This window comes from Delphinapterus leucas, chromosome 5, assembly GCF_059928025.1.
Source record: "Delphinapterus leucas isolate spDelLeu-1000000601 "Yukka" chromosome 5, BTC_Dleu_Yukka2, whole genome shotgun sequence".
Lineage (NCBI taxonomy): Eukaryota > Metazoa > Chordata > Mammalia > Artiodactyla > Monodontidae > Delphinapterus > Delphinapterus leucas.
In genome coordinates this window covers 86,439,095-86,456,590 of record NC_143133.1, presented here as the reverse complement: position 1 = coordinate 86,456,590, position 17,496 = coordinate 86,439,095, and the positions used below count along the sequence as shown (strand labels likewise).

The 17,496-nt window shown below is 40.9% G+C and overlaps 1 protein-coding gene across 8 annotated transcripts in view; it reads right to left on the bottom strand.

Moving 5' to 3' along the window:
- Nucleotides 1-9,976, bottom strand: part of RUFY3 (RUN and FYVE domain containing 3) — an 89,073-nt gene extending 79,097 nt beyond the window's left edge. Inside the window, exon 1 of one of the 8 annotated variants that reach the window (XR_002648182.3) lies at nucleotides 9,401-9,970. Coding sequence is in view for 7 of the 8 variants with exons in the window: in XM_022599332.3 (XP_022455040.1) it covers nucleotides 9,401-9,755 (355 nt within the window). In the remaining variant the exon portion in view is untranslated. Of the gene's footprint in view, nucleotides 1-9,400 lie in introns of all 8 variants that reach the window. The other 7 variants (XM_022599332.3, XM_089912003.1, XM_022599333.3 and 4 more) reach the window with 7 other exon arrangements.
- Nucleotides 9,977-17,496: the final 7,520 nt, after the last annotated feature.

The window sequence follows — 17,496 nt, the reverse complement described above, 5'->3', positions numbered from 1 at the left end:
TGCCTGTTTTACACACCATTACACACTTGCTTAAAATAATACCTACCAAATACCAGATACTCCATAGATACTTGTTGGTATAGATATGTAACTCTAAAGCACTCTATATTCTTGCAATGATATATTTCCACCCTCCTGTTTCACTTCAACCATGAAAACCCCCAAGTTCTAGAAAATCAAGCTATATTTATGCCCCAACAAACATGTCATTCTAACACAGGCTTTATTCATTTATACACAACAGATTCAATGATTTAATATGTATAAAGCACCTATTATGTCTAGCCACTATGGATATGAAGAAAGAACAAGGCAATAGACAAGAAACAGAAAATTATAGGTGTTTAAGAAATTTCTAAATCCCTGTCACACACATGGCTATTCAGTGTTGCTTACATACCTAACTATTTTCTCTGTCACACTGGTGGCTTGTGAATTTCACATTCATTCATTTTTAGCAAATAGGGCTTTATCAGGTAGAACAAGGAACTAGAGGGCTACTGCTGCCTAAAGAGGAGCCTCCAGTTTAGGATGTGATTCCAGTTATGGGAGGTGGTGAAGGAGGCTGAGAGCATGTGGACTCAAGCCAGAATGCCCACAGTCAATCCTAGGTCCATCACTTAGAAGCTGAGTGCTTGTTTCTGTGCCTGTTTCTTCACTGACAAAATGGCGATACTCATATTAACTACTTCAGAGTTAGATGAAGTAATGAAAGTAAAATGCTCAACATGGCACTTTACACAAAGTAAGCAGTCAGTAAATGGCAGCCATTATCATCATTTTAATATGTGATTCTGCTTTCGAGAGTACTGGGAAACAACCCAAAAACCCAAAAAACCCAAAAACCCTATCAATCACATGAAATGAAAGTCAGTAAGGATGAATGTTCAAGGGACTAAGGTAGAGGAAAGTAAAAAAGGCGATCTGAGTAAAGGGTATGCTGGGGCATCACTTGGGACTTGAGAAAGGAAGAGGAGAGAGGGGTCAGAATTTTACCAAGCCTTTGTAACAGGTGACCAGATTTCCTAAGTTCATAAAAAAGGCAGAGGAAGCAGATAAATGTCTGTGGACAGTCCATAAACAGATTCTAAAATTAGAGAGAAAAACCATATTCTTAAAGGCAATATGTTGAAACAATTTCTCCTGCTTTCTACATGCCTTTTGCTGTCACAGTCTGCTAATCTCTCCTTTCCTTATGGATCATGAGGTTTCAGACTTTCCCGCCTCTGCCCCACCATCCATCACACTCCCTCTGACACATGCTGAGTGTCATGTCCATTCCGTATGGAGCAAGTCTAGAACCAGACACTCACTAAGATGGGTTGTGCAAAGAGGAATATCATCTTGGCCCAGCAGCCCTTGATTCCTGATCTGTTATGTTTTAGGAAGACTATGAACTTTTCACAATTACTCAAACATAGCTACAGTAGAGGGCATGACAGTATTGATAGGTACCCTCTCAAGTACCACTGCCTTTGTAACTCTAAAAGCATTTCTTTTCACGTAATTTCAAACCAATTCTTTATGCTTATGGTATACTACTAACTTCCCAAAATAAAATTTAAAGCTCATACTTGAGCCACTTCGCACAGTAGGAAGACATTATAATGTTAATAAGGTTTGTGTAGAAATGTAAGTTGTGATGTTCTGCAAAGTTCATTAAAATGGGATTCTACTTTTATTTATTATGGCTACAGGTTACTTCTTGTGTAATGATAGAGAAGCAGCATATCTTTTATGCAACTTGTTTCATTATTTAAGGAATTTTCAAAAATATTAGCCAACAAGGAATTATCATTATTTCATCCAGTTAATTTGGCTAAACTCTCATCATCAACCACCTAGACTTTCTACTACCTATAACATACACTAGAAAAATATGTTCTCAGCTTCTTGATAAAATTTTACCTGTTTAACACATAGGTTTCTGTTAAAAGTCAAACAAAAAAGGGAAAAGATGAGAGACAAAATACAGTCAGGTGAACATGTTTTGAAGCCAATACTATCCTTTCAGTCTGAAAAGTTGCTTTCTTTGCCACCTTTCCTCTGCTGTCTCTCCCACCCAGGAACTTTTTTACTGCCTTCTACCCAAACTGGGTCCTTTAAGGCCTTGGTGAGGGAGTATGCAGTGATTAACAACATGAGCTTTGGATACTCAGACTACTGAGGAATATGAATTCATTCTCTGTCCTTCAGTTAAAAAAAAGCAATATATACAAATATTGAATTATTATGTTGTATACCTGAAACTAACACAATATGTCAATTATGGTTAGCGGGGGGAAGGTTGAGGGGAAAGGATAGTTAGGGAGTTTGGGTTTGACATGTACACACTGCTATATTTAAAATGGATAGCCAACAGGGACCTACTGTATACCACAGGGAACTCTGCTCAATATTCTGTAATAACTTAAATAGGAAAAGAATTCGAAAAAGAATAGATACATGTATATGTATAACTGAATCATTTTGCTGTTCACCTGAAACTAATACAACATTGTTAATCAACTATACTCCAATATAAAATAATTTTAAAAATATGTCAATTATATATCAATAAAAACAAAAACCAACCAAACAAAAAACACTTCTGGGGACAGGGCCAGAAATCTGTGTTAACAAGACCTCCAGGTGACTCTGATGTGTGCTAAAGTTTGAGATAAGACTTTTCCTAAAACCAAAGAATCTACATCTCCAGAATAATCTTCTAAATCCAAGGTTACTCTATCAGAAGTTATTTCATAATAGCTTAGATATCACTAAAAGACTGAATCAAATACTCTGATGAAAAACGTATGTTGCACCTACCTATATGAATTCTATGTGAACTACTCCTCCCCATTTTTTTCTTTTCAGCTTTCATTGTTAAGGGAGTAGTTTTATGCACTAGCTCTTCCATCTAATGGAAATTCTAAGAAATACCTCTTATAAATATAACCCCCAAACTGGTAAGTACTGATACATGTGAAGTTTGTGCCTCCCTGCCTAGAACATAAAAATATTCTATAAATGTAGTCACTAAGTACCATTACTATCTTACTAGTCACATTCTTTATTCATAATTGTTTGGGTTACAGAACTACAGTAAAATTTCTGTTATCTAATGAAGAACCTTTTAGGATCCTCTAGTATCCAGAATGAAGCTAAGATGAGAACTAAGAAAAAAGAAAACTCTGAAAGAATGAACCCATGATTATCAATAGCAGAGCAGCCAAAACAAAGACTCAAAAATTACATCTAATATTCTGAAACTGTTGCTTTGTCAATAAGAAGCATAACAGGACTTTTTGATAATGCCAGGCCAGAAGAGTAGGTAAAACAAAAGAAAGCAGGCAGAAGAGAAGGGGAGCAATTGGCTGGGAAGACAAACTGTTGACAGTTTAGGCAGCAGTGGTGATAAAAGCAAAATCAGGAAGGCAAGCAGCAGACAGCAAGCTTAGTCATGAGGTGGGAAATGGGGGTATGACCCAGCTCCCAGGATGCTCAAGATCCCAGGTTATTTCAGCTGTGTGTGGAAAAGGACCCACCTGCATTTAGATACTCTTAAGGGCTAAACTACAGGTCTCTGGTAGTCACTAATCTACAATTACACACCGAAGATGCTACGTTTCTGAGGGCTTCCCCCCTTTTCTTATGGGCCTTTACTTCTGCTATTTGACAAAACAGCATTTAATGAATCAGAAAGTGGCTCTTTGCATTCTGAACACAGCTGGAAAAGAGCTGATGGCTGACAGATTTGTGAATCACAATACTGTAAATGAAGGCACTGCTCTACATTAATTATAACAAAATGCTGTCTTCTAAAAAGTCACACATCAAGCTAAAACCTACTCATGTGAGGTGAATGCTCAAAACTTTTTGGTTCTGATGGTTCAACCCTTCCCCTGCACACCTCCCAATTTTGAGCAGATGCCTCTACATTTACAAATCCAAAAAAAGTGACTTTTGTCTTTTCAAAGTTTAAAAAGCATATAGCAGATGAACTGATTAATGTGTATTCAACTCCTAATCAGGTATAATGTTTTCTAGAGTACTATTAAACAATGAAAAAAGAAGAAAGAGAGAGACATAATAATAGAAATACCCATGGAGAATAAAGTCAATGAATAAATACATACATACACATACAAATAATGTATATATGCACATATACCTATATAATACATACATATCTTTCTATTGTAGGTGTGTGTATGAAACTGTGAACCTAAAATTGATTTTCTCCTCTTAAATACACATTCCTGGGTTCATATGTAAATGAGAGCACTCATTCCCCACATCATGGACTCTTAAAGAGCATCCATGTGAAACAGTGAATGCTTCTAGAAGCCTCATTCTCTGCACTTTCCAGGGCTCAACCAAGGCATTCACTGTTAAGTATACTCAACTTTGACGTGGGTAGTCACTGTAATGCTTCCAGTCCTTCCCAAGGCCTGTTTCCCCCTTCTTTCTATTCCTTTCCTAGCTCTCCTATCTCAAAATAGCATATACAAATACAGAAAGAAAGCTGCTACTTTGTGAGTGGACTCTTTTTTGGTACACTGCTGTATTTGGGAGAGAAAAGACAAGGGCAGAGATGTGGGCTATTTGTATGGCATTACTTTAAATATAAATGTTTGTGGTAGCTCTGAGAGTTGAAAGAGGAAAAGAACTGTCAATAGAAGCTGATAACCATGCAAATGGCAGGGGTGCCTCTTCCCTCCAACACCAAGGAGAAGCCATCTCTTGTCCATTCTGTCCACTCACAAGACAACTTCTAAAGTTAGGATGGAAAAGGAAGGCATTAGGTGTTACTGAGCAAGGGCTGGTGTGCCCTTGGCACAGAAAGCCAAACTCTGATAGCAGGTGTTCGCGGCAAAGTAAGGGTGTATTTGCAGGGCGCCAAGCAAGTAGAATGGGCAGCTCATGCTCAAAAGACCCGAACTCCCGGATGGCTTTCAGGCAAGGGTTTTTAAAGACAGTTTTAGAGGAGAGGGTCGTAGGATGCGTGATCAGCTCGTGGACCTTTTTCTGATTGGTTGGTGGTGAGGTAACAGGCTGATGTTTCAGGAATCTCAAACTTCTGGTTCCAACCAGTCTGGGGTCTACCTTGCTTGTGGTCAGCATGTAGTGGCCATCGTCCACCTGGATGGGGGTCTTAGTCTCTACAGAGCAACTCAAAGATATGCATCAGGGGCTTCCCTGGTGGCGCAGTGGTTGAGAATCTGCCTTCTAATGCAGGGGACACGGGTTCGACCCCTGGTCTGGGAGGATCCCACATGCTGCAGAGCAACTGGGCCCGTGGGCCACAACTACTGAGCCTGCGCGTCTGGAGCCTGTGCTCCACAACAGGAGAGGCCGCGATAGTGAGAGGCCCACACACCGCAATGAAAAGTGGCCCCCACTTGCCACAACTAGAGAAAGCCCTCGCACAGAAACGAAGACCCAACACAGCAAAAATAAAAAAATAAAATAAAAAATCACAAAGAACTGAAGTAATCTGCTGATTCATAAATCTAAATATTCATTAAAAAAAGATATGCATCAGATTGTTATCTATATCCCCTCAGGAGAAACCAGGAGTCCTGTGACACTACTGTCCTCTTCACTGACTGCTTGCATCTGCTCTTTGGAACGCAGGGAAGGCCTAGGAGTCTAAAGCCTTTTTTTCTACAAACAAGAAATGGGACTTTTGTACTTGGGAAAGTTCCACAGGGTCCTGCTTGGTTTCAATGCCCCCTTTACTTTGATACTCCTCAATCCTGAGGGGAACAGGTATGGGACAAGAAAGGAAATAGAGTTGTTGGTTTTTTTTAATATAAATTTATTTATTTTGGCTACGTTGGGTCTTCGTTGCTGTGCGCGGGCTTTCTCTAGTTGCGGTGAGTGGGTGCTGCTCTTTGTTGCGGTGTGCGGGGCTTCTCATTGTCGTGGCTTCTCTTGTTGTGGAGCACGGGCTCTAGGTAGGCAGGCTTCAGTAGTTGTGGTACATGGGCTCAGCAGTTGTGGCTTGCAGGCTCTAGAGTTCAGTCTCAGTAGCTGTGGTGCACGGGCTCAGTTGCTCCACAGCATGTGGGACCTTCCTGGGCCAGGGCTTGAACCCGTGTCCCTTGCATTGGCAGGCAAATTCTTAACCACTGCGCCACCAGGGAAGCCCGGAAATAGAGTTTTGAATAGAGAGGTTAATCATAAACTTGGCAGAAGAACTCAGTTTTAGGGGGACTTGGTTTCAAAAGTATTGGACCATGGCATGCAAGTAGCTCCTTCTTATAGAGTTGATGAGAAATTGGAATGGACGGTCATACACCAAGGGGGAAATGGCCCCACGAAATATGAACACATACATCTCTGTGAATGCATGCAAAAGTTCTGGAAGAAAACTCACCAAACTCAAAAGTGGTAGTCTCTGATAATAAATTGTGGTGGTGATGGGGGGTGGGGGAGAGGAGGGTTTGGGGGCCCACAAAGAGGAAAGTCACTTTGTGCTCAATGTACTTTTGCATTATGAAACATTTAGTGAGAACAGATCCATGTGCTACTTGTAATTTTTACTTAAAAAAAAAAAAGGCATGGTAGAAATTTGAGATTAAAAGCTAGGAGCATAAAAATTTAGCAGATTACCAGCACTCAGAGTCAGAGAGTGACATAATCCAACAAGGCACATCAGAAACCTTCCATATTGCATTTACGCTCGCTGCATGTTTCACGGACATTATATCCTGCAAGATTTTACACTGAAACCTTACATGTCATGAACCCTGAAAGGTTTAGGCTACCTCCTCTGCACACATTTTTGCTGTTCTTCATCGGTGTCATTTATAACAAATCTTCTAAACTCAAATGTAAAGGTTAATTTTAAAATCTCTGAGTACAGTCAAGACTTCTAAAATGAAGAGATAATAATGCCTTAATAAACAGTCTATCAAAATGATTATATATTATACACTTTAGGCAAGTACATCAGTGAGAGTTAAAAATTCAGTGTTGAGGAGGCAAATGTTCATTAGCTGTTGAGGCTGAGTCTAAGTACTGCCCTGCTAACTGAAATGAGAAGTCTTTGAAAAACTGTTGGTCTCAGGTTGCTCAAATGAGTCATCAGGACAACCCGAGTTCTGATATCCAGGTACATCATATAAAGCAATATTGCACTGACTCTACAGAGCAGCAACAAGGAAGTATTTTTATTAATATCCAGAGAATTCCTTTTTTGCAAGTACGTGTGTTCTAAAGTACATATAAAAATAACAGGTAAAAATAAAAACAGTACAAAACAAAAACTACCTTAAGTCAATTTTATAGTTGAATAAAATAAGTATCAGTGATCTTTGACAATATGAACTGTCCTCAGTGACTGGTCTTTAAAAACAGTGTAAGTGGGACACGTGTATTTTCCCAGTAAATTTTCTGAGTGCTTACACACCAATAAACTATTTCAGAAATTAAAGACCAGGACGAACTATTAGAACTTTATATGCTAACAAATCATGCCATACATCTGCTACTGTTGTAAGGTAAGGACCAAGGGATCACAGTTACGAAACTTTAGCTTTAAGTTCTCCATTGCTGATCTTGATCATGCTAAGGCCCCAATTTTCAGACAATACTTAAAAATAAATAAAGTCAACCCTTAATATGAAGAAGGAATCAAATAAATCACCTGAAATTCAGATAATTCCCATAACTGATACTGGCCAACAGTTGAAAAAATTTTCTATATCACAACTTCTACCAGAACTGTTACACAGAGTTATGAAGAAGTGAGAGGAGGGTCTTCTTCATCCTATAATGACTGGTTAATAAGCAGATTACACAAAAATAGAAATTCTTAGGAAGAAAAAGAGAGGCTGTGCTTAAAGAACAAAGTAGAAAGCAGATGCCTTAGAAAATGAAAAGCAGTGTTGCGAATATTCTTATCTTTACCTCCTCTGCTTATCAAAAGACTCATTTCTGACATTATTAGACACTCTCTTTTGGAAATTAGCGGATTACCGCAACAAACTATGACTTTACTAAGACTCTAGGTCTATGGTCAGTGTTGGCCCCCATTCTAGGTAAGTAATAAAGAGAAGCTAACAAAGGACTACCTCCAGCTGAATCCAATGGACCCTAATCTAGGGAGGAACCATCCAATCACAGTTTTGGACGTCTGCTATTCACTTAAAGAACATGGGCTAGGTAGGCAAAGAATCTGGGTCAACTTCATTCTTTCTCTCACACTGTTACTTAGGACAAATCACTTAATCACATTGATCCTCAGCTTCCTCACCTGAAAAAGTGGCATATCTGGCTTACAGAGATGTGACGATTAACTATGATAATCACAGCACATGCACATAGAAAGTATTCAACTAATGTTAACCTTTTTCTAGGGGACGGATCAGGGGCAGAAAAGGCAAAGTCAGGGTTTCTTGGCAGTGCAGAACAGTTAAAAGGTTTGCTTTCGTGCTAAACAAGAAAACTCTAGCTGTGTCTCAGAGAGAGACAGAAAGAGACAGATTGATCGATTGATTCCCTCTTCACCTTAGGCAAATTTCCCTTTTCAGAACTCATACAGCAAAGTATTAGGCATTTATATCATGCCTTGTATCTTCAGTCACATTTTCATACTCTAAGATCTTGTCTTTTTAAACCAGACTTAATATTCTTCAAGTCTTTTATACACATTGCCTACTCTAGGGCCCCGCTCACAGCAGGTTGCAATAGACATTTGTTGACTGATACAGCACAAAGTGCGGTGCGCTGCATTTAGAGGACTCCGGTGATAGTGCTTTTAAAAGGTGGAGGCCTCTTCCTGTCAAACGATATTATCCTGGGAAGTGCCCTCCTAAAGCCACACTTTCCCTTCTCGTCATCTCGCGCACAGTTCCTGATTTCTCTTCCCATTGTGGGGGACGGATATGTGATATTTACGGGTGTGGAGTGAACGCTAGTAAAAAATTTAGTGGTCCAACCGAGGCCACGCGGGCGGCGGCGGCGCAGCAGCCACACCTATCGGCCGCAGCGGTGCTGGGAGCCCGCAGAAGGCGGGACAGCTGGGCTGCCGGGTCTCCGGACGCCGCCCCCTCCTCCACTCCTTCAGGGAGGGCTCCCACCGGAGACCCGGGGCTGGGACCCGGCGAGCACGTGGGAGGCTGGCGAGGACAAGCGCCCGGCCCGGGAGGGGAGAGGAGGCCGGGCGGGAGCCTGCGGCCTTGGGAGACTAGGAGGTAAACAGTCCGGCGCCCGGACCGCGGCCGCCCCCCTGCGCCCCCGGATGGGAGCTTCCCGAGAGCCGCCCCCAGCGCCCAGTCTCCCCGTTGGCTCGGGGCCCTGCTCAGCTTCGGGGAGCCAGCAGGAGGCGGAGCTCTGCGGAGCCGGACTGGCCCTTCCCGGCCAAGGCCCCCCTTCCCCACCGGCATCCCCCTTCCCGGCCGCTACTCACGGTGTTTGCCGCCGCCGCCGCCGCCGCCGCCGCTCGGGTAGTTCAGCAGCAGGAAGGGCAGCGGGGAGCCCGGCGACGGCGGGGTCCTCCAGGCGCGCTGTTGCTGCGGCGGCGGGCGCGCTACGAAGCCGGCGCCTCCATCGCCCGGGTAGAGCAGGAAGAAGGGGGCAGCCACCGGCGAGCCGGGCTCCGATTGCCCTGCGGGGGAGGCCAGCGGCGGCCCCGCCTCGTCCTCTCGGTCCGCGCCCCCGGCTGGAGCGCGGCGCGGCTCCTCCAGCCGCTGCTTCCCGCCCCTCGCCGGCTCCTCGCTGCAACTTTCCGCGCCGGCAGTGGGCGACGGCGAGGTCTCAGCCATGCTCGTTACTTCCTTCGCCGCCGCCTCCGACTCGCACCCGGGCCTGGGCAGGGGAGCAGAGGGTCACGGCGGGGAGCCGCCGCCCCGTCCCGTCCGCGCCACCGCCACCTTTCTCCTTGGCTACGGGCCGGCGTCTGGGCTCTGCCGTTCCGTCTACTGCCCGCCCCGCCGGGGTCCGAGCCAGCTGAAGGGACGGCCCCGCCCGACGGCGCGGTCTCCCTACCGGCCGCCTCCTCCCGCCTGCCCCTCCCGCCCCGGCCCCCAGCCTGCGGCGCGGCTCCCCTAGGGGGCGGCCTCCTCCTCTTCCCACTTCCCACCTTCCGCTCGGCTCCGGCGGCGCCGAGCTCCCTCCCGACCCTGGGGGAGGGTACGGTGCCCAGTAACTGGTCCTTACCGGACCCCGGCACGGCCCTCCTAAGCGGTCAGGTGTGTTTACCCCCCGGTGCTTGAACGGTGCGAGACCTGGCCAAATATCTAGCGGCGCTTTTCTGTGCAACCGCCCAGCTTCATCGGTAGCACGGAGGCACAAAGATCTGGGTTGAAGAGGCGAAAGCTAATTTTAAAAAGAAACCTGCTCCCCCCACCCCTCCCGTATTAAACTGTACCCTATGCCTTGCATACACTATAACCGTTCATTCACGGTTTTGATTTATGAGCTTTTTATGTGAGACACCAGAGGTAGGTGTCTTCCTTCCCCCACCTCTTTTGTTCTCTGTCATGTGCCCTGTATAGAAATCTTGTATTTGCTCTGACTTTAACTCCCTGGTTTTCCGGGGTTCCGCGTGCGCATGAATACGTTTTAAACCAAACAGCTTAGAATTTATATGACAGGCGTCTGTTACAGGGCGACAGTTTTCACTTTCATAGTGCCTGTGTCTCACTAGTAATGGGCCACTGTTGCTTTATTTTGAATATTTGAATCGACGATTACTGATCCAGTAATTCCCATAAGTAAACATTTCCTTCTATAATAGAGACAATTTCCAGTTACTATCGTTATTCCTTAACTCTAGATTCTATGAACGTGCCCTCGTATTTCCTAGGTGATTAGCTTTGTGTTCGGGTTGCAAAATGCTGGCATGGAATCCATGTTGACTCATAATTAAAAATCACTGTTGTGTAACATTTTGAACACCTGCTTTTCCTTCTTTCTCGGGTCTGTCTTTCCCTCTGTAGAGGAAGTTATGCTTCTCTGAAAGGAAAAGTAAACCTTTTTATTGTTGTTATTCTCTGGAAATAACTCTTGAAATTACAAGAAATTACCGTGACACATCTAATACTATCTTTCACCAAGTCTTTTAAACAAAACATATTTTAAAAGGAGGTGTTCACAAGAAGCTAACTTCAAGGAGTCAGAAAATTTCTTAGTAGTTTTTCAGTTTCTGGCATTTCCCTGACCTGTTGATTCCAGTGCTACAGCCTACTTGAGTAAGTTATTTGTTCTCTGAGCCTGGATTCCTGTGCTGGAATAGGGGAAAATAATTATTATTAGCTATGTACTATCATTTTAGTAAAACAACATATAACTTACAGTAATAAAAACAGAATTGCTGGGGGGAGCTCTTTCATCATATCTTTAGCATTTTGGAATTTTGTTGGGTCTTTTCAGTCTCTGTAAGGGCGAGAGTCTTGATAAAAAAACATACTTGCCTTTTAGGAATTACAAGCTGTATAATACCTTGAAGAGAAAAACTAAAACATTACAGATATATGATTTTAATACCCAACCTTAACTGGATCTTTTTTTTTTTTTAGACTGAAGTATAGTTGATTTACAATGTGTTAATTTCTGCGGGATAGCAAAGTGATTCCTTAACTGGCCCTTTTACCTTGTTTTGGCATGCAGAAATTTCTAAGCATCATTGTATTCTTGTCAGGTTCCTTCACACAGGTGTTCTGAAATTTTTCAGTAAAGAATTTAACAAGAATGTACACTTATTCCATTGTAGGTAGAAGAAAAGAAAACAGACTCCACACAAATCACTCTTGAGGAAGGGCAGTAAAAGCCAAGGGAGTCACCAAGTTAACAAAGTATAAAATGTTGTCTAGTTTAAATCACCAGATTTCTCCTTTCTAGTTATCCATGTTACCTACAGGTATTAGAAACATTGACATGCTGTGGAATCTTGCAGTATACTGGGGTTTTTGTGCCTCTTTACTTTTAAAACAGTTCTGTTTATGCTTTATGTCATTAAGTGGCAGTGCAATGAATATAGAAAATCAACTGAAATATGAGCCCTTTAACATTTACAGGCAAGGCTATTTATGGGCATTTTCTTTAAAGGTGGATGATACTCCAAGTTCCTAGTTTCTTATGCTTTTAGCTTTTGGATCAATATTATAATCACAGCTCTACATAAGCTTTAGTGACATAAAGGGCTGATTCAACTGCTACATACATTTAAGGACGCTAAGATTCAAAAAACAAGCCTAACCATGCTGCTCCTTTATGAAAATGCACAGAGCATCTGCCTATACTGTTTTAAAGGGACGAAATCCAAGCCACTGTAAGAATCAAATACTATTAATTTTCCTGTAAAATAAAGCAAGAGGTGTTTTTCTACTTTATTTGCATTTTGTTTTTAGTTTTTCATGTTTGGTTGTTTTTTTTTTTTGCGGTACGCGGGCCTCTCACTGTTGCGGCCTCTCACTGTTGCGGCCTCTCCCGTTGCGGAGCACAGGCTCCGGACGCGCAGGCTCAGCGGCCATGGCTCACGGGCCCAGCCGCTCCGCGGCACGTGGGATCCTCCCGGACCGGGGCACGAACCCATGTCGCCTGCACCGGCGGACTCTCAACCACTGTGCCACCAGGGAAGCCCTCATGTTTGGTTTTTTGAAACCCTTAGGGGATCTTAAGGATGGACACTTAGAATATATTACAAACTTTTAAAATATCAATGTCATGGATGTACTTTTAGCCTAAGCTTCTTAGAACTGTGATCAGAGAAAAGATACCATTTGGGAAGGGATGATATTCTTTTTCAGATTTCAGTTGTCTTAAATTTATTGAGACTTATTTTGTGGCTTAGCACGTGATCCATCCTGGAGAATGTTACATGTGCACTTGAAAAGTGTGTATTCTGCTGTTTTTGTATGGAATGTTCTATAAATAGCTATTAAGTTCATGTGGTCTAACGTGTCATTAAGGCCAGTATTTCCTTATTGATTTTCTGTGTGGAGGACCTGTCCATTGATGTAAGTGGGGTGTTAAAGTCCCCTACGATTATTATATTACTGTCAATTTTTCACTCTATGTTTGTTGATATTTGCATTATATGTATCTAGGTGCTCCTATGTTGGGTGCATACATATTTACAATTGTTACATCTTCTTGTTGGATTGATTCCTTTATCATACTAAATGTCCTTCTTTGTCTCTTGTTACAGTCTTCATTTTAAAGTCTATTTTGTCTGATATAAATATTGCTACCCCAACTTTCTTTTCGTTTCCATTTGAATGGAATACCTTTTCCATTCACATACTTTTTCAGTCTATGTATGTGATATATTTTCTTTCATAATATTTATTTATTTATATTTTATTTTATTTTTTTGAATTTTATCTTAATTTTTTTTTACACAGCAGGTTCTTATTAGTCATCCATTTTATACACATCAGTGTATACATGTCAATCCCAATCTCCCAATTCATCACACCACCATCCCCACCCCCCACGGCTTTCCCCCCTTGGTGTCCATACGTTTGTTCTCTACATTTGTGTCTCAACTTCTGTCCTGCAAACCGGTTCATCTGTACCATTTTTCTAGGTTCCACATACATGCGTTATATACGATATTTGTTTTTCTCTTTCTGACTTATTTCACTCTGTGTGACAGTCTCTAGGTCCATCCACGTCTCAACAAATGACCCAATTTCGTTCCTTTTTATGGCTGAGTAATATTCCATTGTATATATGTACCACAACTTCTTTATCCATTCATCTGTCAATGGGCATTTAGGTTGCTTCCATGTCCTGGCTATTGTAAATAGTGCTGCAGTGAACATTGGGGTGCATGTGTCTTTTTGAATTATGGTTTTCTCTGGGATTATGCCCAGTAGTGGGATTGCTGGATCAGATGGTAATTCTATCTTTAGTTTTTTAAGGAACCTCCATACTGTTCTCCATAGTGGCTGTATCAATGTACATTCCCACCAACAGGGCAAGAGTGTTCCCTTTTCTCCACACCCTCTCCAGCATTTGTTGTTTGTAGATTTTCAGATGATGCCCATTCTAACTGGTGTGAGGTGATACCTCATTGTAGTTTTGATTCCCATTTCTCTAATAATTAGTGATGTTGAGCAGCTTTCCATGTGCTTCTTGGCCATCTGTATGTCTTCTTTGGAGAAATGTCTATTTAGGTCTTCTGCCCATTTTTGGATTGGGTTGTTTGTTTCTTTAATATTGGGCTGCATGAGCTGTTTATATATTTTGGAGATTAATCCTTTGTCCGTTGATTCATTTGCAAACATTTTCTCCCATTCTGAGGGTTGTCTTTTCGTCTTGTTTATGGTTTCCTTTGCTGTGCAAAAGCTTTTAAGTTTCATTAGGTCCCATTTGTTTATTTTTTAATTATTTTTGTTTTTATTTCCTTTACTCTAGGAGGTGGATCAAAAAAGATCTTGCTGTGATTTATGTCAGAGAATATTCTTCCTATGTTTACCTCTAAGAGTTTTATAGTGTCTGGTCTTAAATTTAGGTCTCAAATCCATTTTGAGTTTATTTTTGTGTATGGTGTTAGGGAGTGTTCTAATTTCATTCTTTTACATGTAGCTGTCCAGTTTTCCCAGCACCACTTATTGAAGAGAGTGTCTTTTCTCCATTGTATATCCTTGCCTCCTTTGTCATAGATTAGTTGACCATAGGTGCGTGAGTTTATCTCTGGGCTCTCTATCTTGTTCCATTGATCTATGTTTCTGTTTTTATACCAGTACCATATTGTCTTGATTACTGTAGCTTTGTAGTATAGTCTGAAGTCAGGGAGTCTGATTCCTCCCGCTCCATTTTTTTCCCTCAAGACTGCTTTGGCTATTCGGGGTCTTTTGTGTCTCTATACAAATTTTAAGATTTTTTGTTCTAGTTCCGTAAAAAATGCTATTGGTAATTTGATAGGAATTGCATTGAATCTGTAAATTGCTTTGGGTAGTATAGTCATTTTCACAATATTGATTCTTCCAATCCAAGAACATGTTATATCTCTCCATCTGTTGGTATCATCTTTAATTTCTTCCATCAGTGTCTTATTATTTTCTGCATACAGGTCTTTTGTCTCCCTAGGTAGGTTTATTCTTAGGTATTTTATTCTTTTTGTTGCAGTGGTAAATGGGAGTGTTTCCTTAATTTCTCTTTCAGATTTTTCATCATCAGTATATAGGAATGCAAGAGATTTCTGTGCATTAATTTTGTATCCTGCTACTTTACCAAATTCATTGGTTAGCTCTAGTAGTTTTCTGGTGGCATTTTTAGGATTCTCTATGTATAGTATCATGTCATCTGCAAACAGTGACTGTTTTACTTCTTCTTTTCCAATTTGTATTCCTTTTATTTCTTTTTCTTCTCCGATTGCTATGGTTAGGACTTCCAAAACTATGTTGAATAATAGTGATGAGAGTGGACATCCTTGTCTTGTTCCTGATCTTAGAGGAAATGCTTTCAGTTTTTCACCATTGGGAATGATGTTTGCTGTGGGTTTGTCGTATATGGCCTTTATTATGTTGAGGTAGCTTCCCTCTGTGTCCAATTTCTGGAAAGTTTTTATCATAAAACTTGTTGAATTTTGTCAAAAGCTTTTTCTGCATCTATTGAGATGATCATATGGTTTTTATTTTTCAATTTGTTAATATGGTGTATCACATTGATTGATTTGCATATATTGAAGAATCCTTGCATCCCTGGGATAAATCCCACTTGATCATGGTGTATGATCCTTTTAATGTGTTGTTGGATTCTGTTTGCTAGTATTTTGTTGAGGAGTTTTGCATCTATATTCATCAGTGATATTGGTCTGTAATTTTGTTTTTTTGTAGTATCTTTGTCTGGTTTTGGTATCAGGGTGATGGTGGCCTCATAAAATGAGTTTAGGAGTGTTCCTTCCTCTGCAGTTTTTTGGAAGTGTTTGAGAAGGATAGGTGTTAGCTCTTCTCTAAATGTTTGATAGAATTCACCTGTGAAGCCATCTGGTCCTAGACTTTTGTTGTTTGTTGGAAGATTTTTAATCACAGTTTAAATTTCATTACTTGTGATTGGCCTGTTCATATTTTCTGTTTCTTTCTGGCTCAGTCTTGGAAGGTTATACCTTTCTAAGAATTTGTCCATTTATTCCAGGTTGTCCATTTTATTGCCACCGAGTTGCTTGTAGTAGTCTCTTAGGATCTTTGTATTTCAGCAGTGTTTGTTGTAACTTCTCCTTTTTCATTTATAATTTTATTGATTTGAGTCCTCTCCCTCTTTTTCTTGATGACGCTGGCTAATGGTTTATCAATTTTGTTTATCTTCTCAAAGAACCAGCTTTTAGTTTTATTGATCTTTGCTATTGTTTTCTTTGTTTCTGTTTCATTTATTTCTGCTCTGATCTTTATGATTTCTTTCCTTCTGCTAACTTTGGCTTTTGTCTGTTCTTCTTTCTCTAGTTCCTTTAGGTGTAAGGTTAGATTGTTTATTTGAGATTTTTCTTGTTTCTTGAAGTAGGCTTGTATAGCTATAAACTTCCCTCTTAGAACTGCTTTTGCTGCATCCCATGGGTTTTGGGCCGTTGTGTTTTCATTGTCATTTGTCTCTAGGTATTTTTTGATTTCCTCTTTGATTTCTTCAGTGATCTCTTGGTTATTTAGTAAAGTATTGTTTAGCCTCCATGTGTTTGTGCTTTTTACGTTTTTCTCCCTGTAATTTATTTCTAATCTCAAAGCGTTGTGGTCAGAAAAGATGCTTGATATGATTTCAGTTTTCTTAAATTAACTGAGGCTTGATTTGTGACCCAAGATGTGATCTATCCCAGAGAACGTTCCTTGCGCACTAGAGAAGAAAGTGTAATCTGCTGTTTTTGGATGGAGTGTCCTATAGATATCAATTAAATCTATTTGGTCTATTGTGTCATTTAAAGCTACTGTTTCCTTATTTATTTTCATTTTGGATGATCTGTCTGTTGGTGTAAGTGAGGTGTTAAAGTCCCCCACTATTATTGTGTTACTGTTGATTTCCTCTTTTAGAGCTGTTAGCAGTTGCTTTATGTATTGAGGTGCTCTTATGTTGGGTGCATATATGTTTATAGCTGTTATATCTTCTTCTTGGATTGATCCCTTGATCATTATGTAGTGTCCTTCCTTGTCTCTTGTCAGATTCTTTATTTTAAAGTCTATTTTATCTGATGCGAGTATTGCTACTCCAGCTTTCTTCTGATTTCCATTTGCATGGAATATCTTTTTCCATCCCCTCACTTTCAGTCTGTATGTGTCCCTAGGTCTGAAGTGGGTCTCTTGTAGACAGCATATCTATGGGTCTTGTTTTTGTATCCATTCAGCAAGCCTGTGTCTTTTGGTTGGAGCATTTAATCCATTCACGTTTAAGGTCATTATTTATATGTATGTTCCTATGACCATTTTCTTAATTGTTTTGGGTTTGTTTTTGTAGGTCCTTTTATTCTCTTGTGTTTCCCACTTAGAGAAGTTCCTTTAGCATTTTGTTATTGAGCTGGTTTGTTGGAGCTGAATTCTGTTACCTTTTGCTTGTCTGTAAAGCTTTTGATTT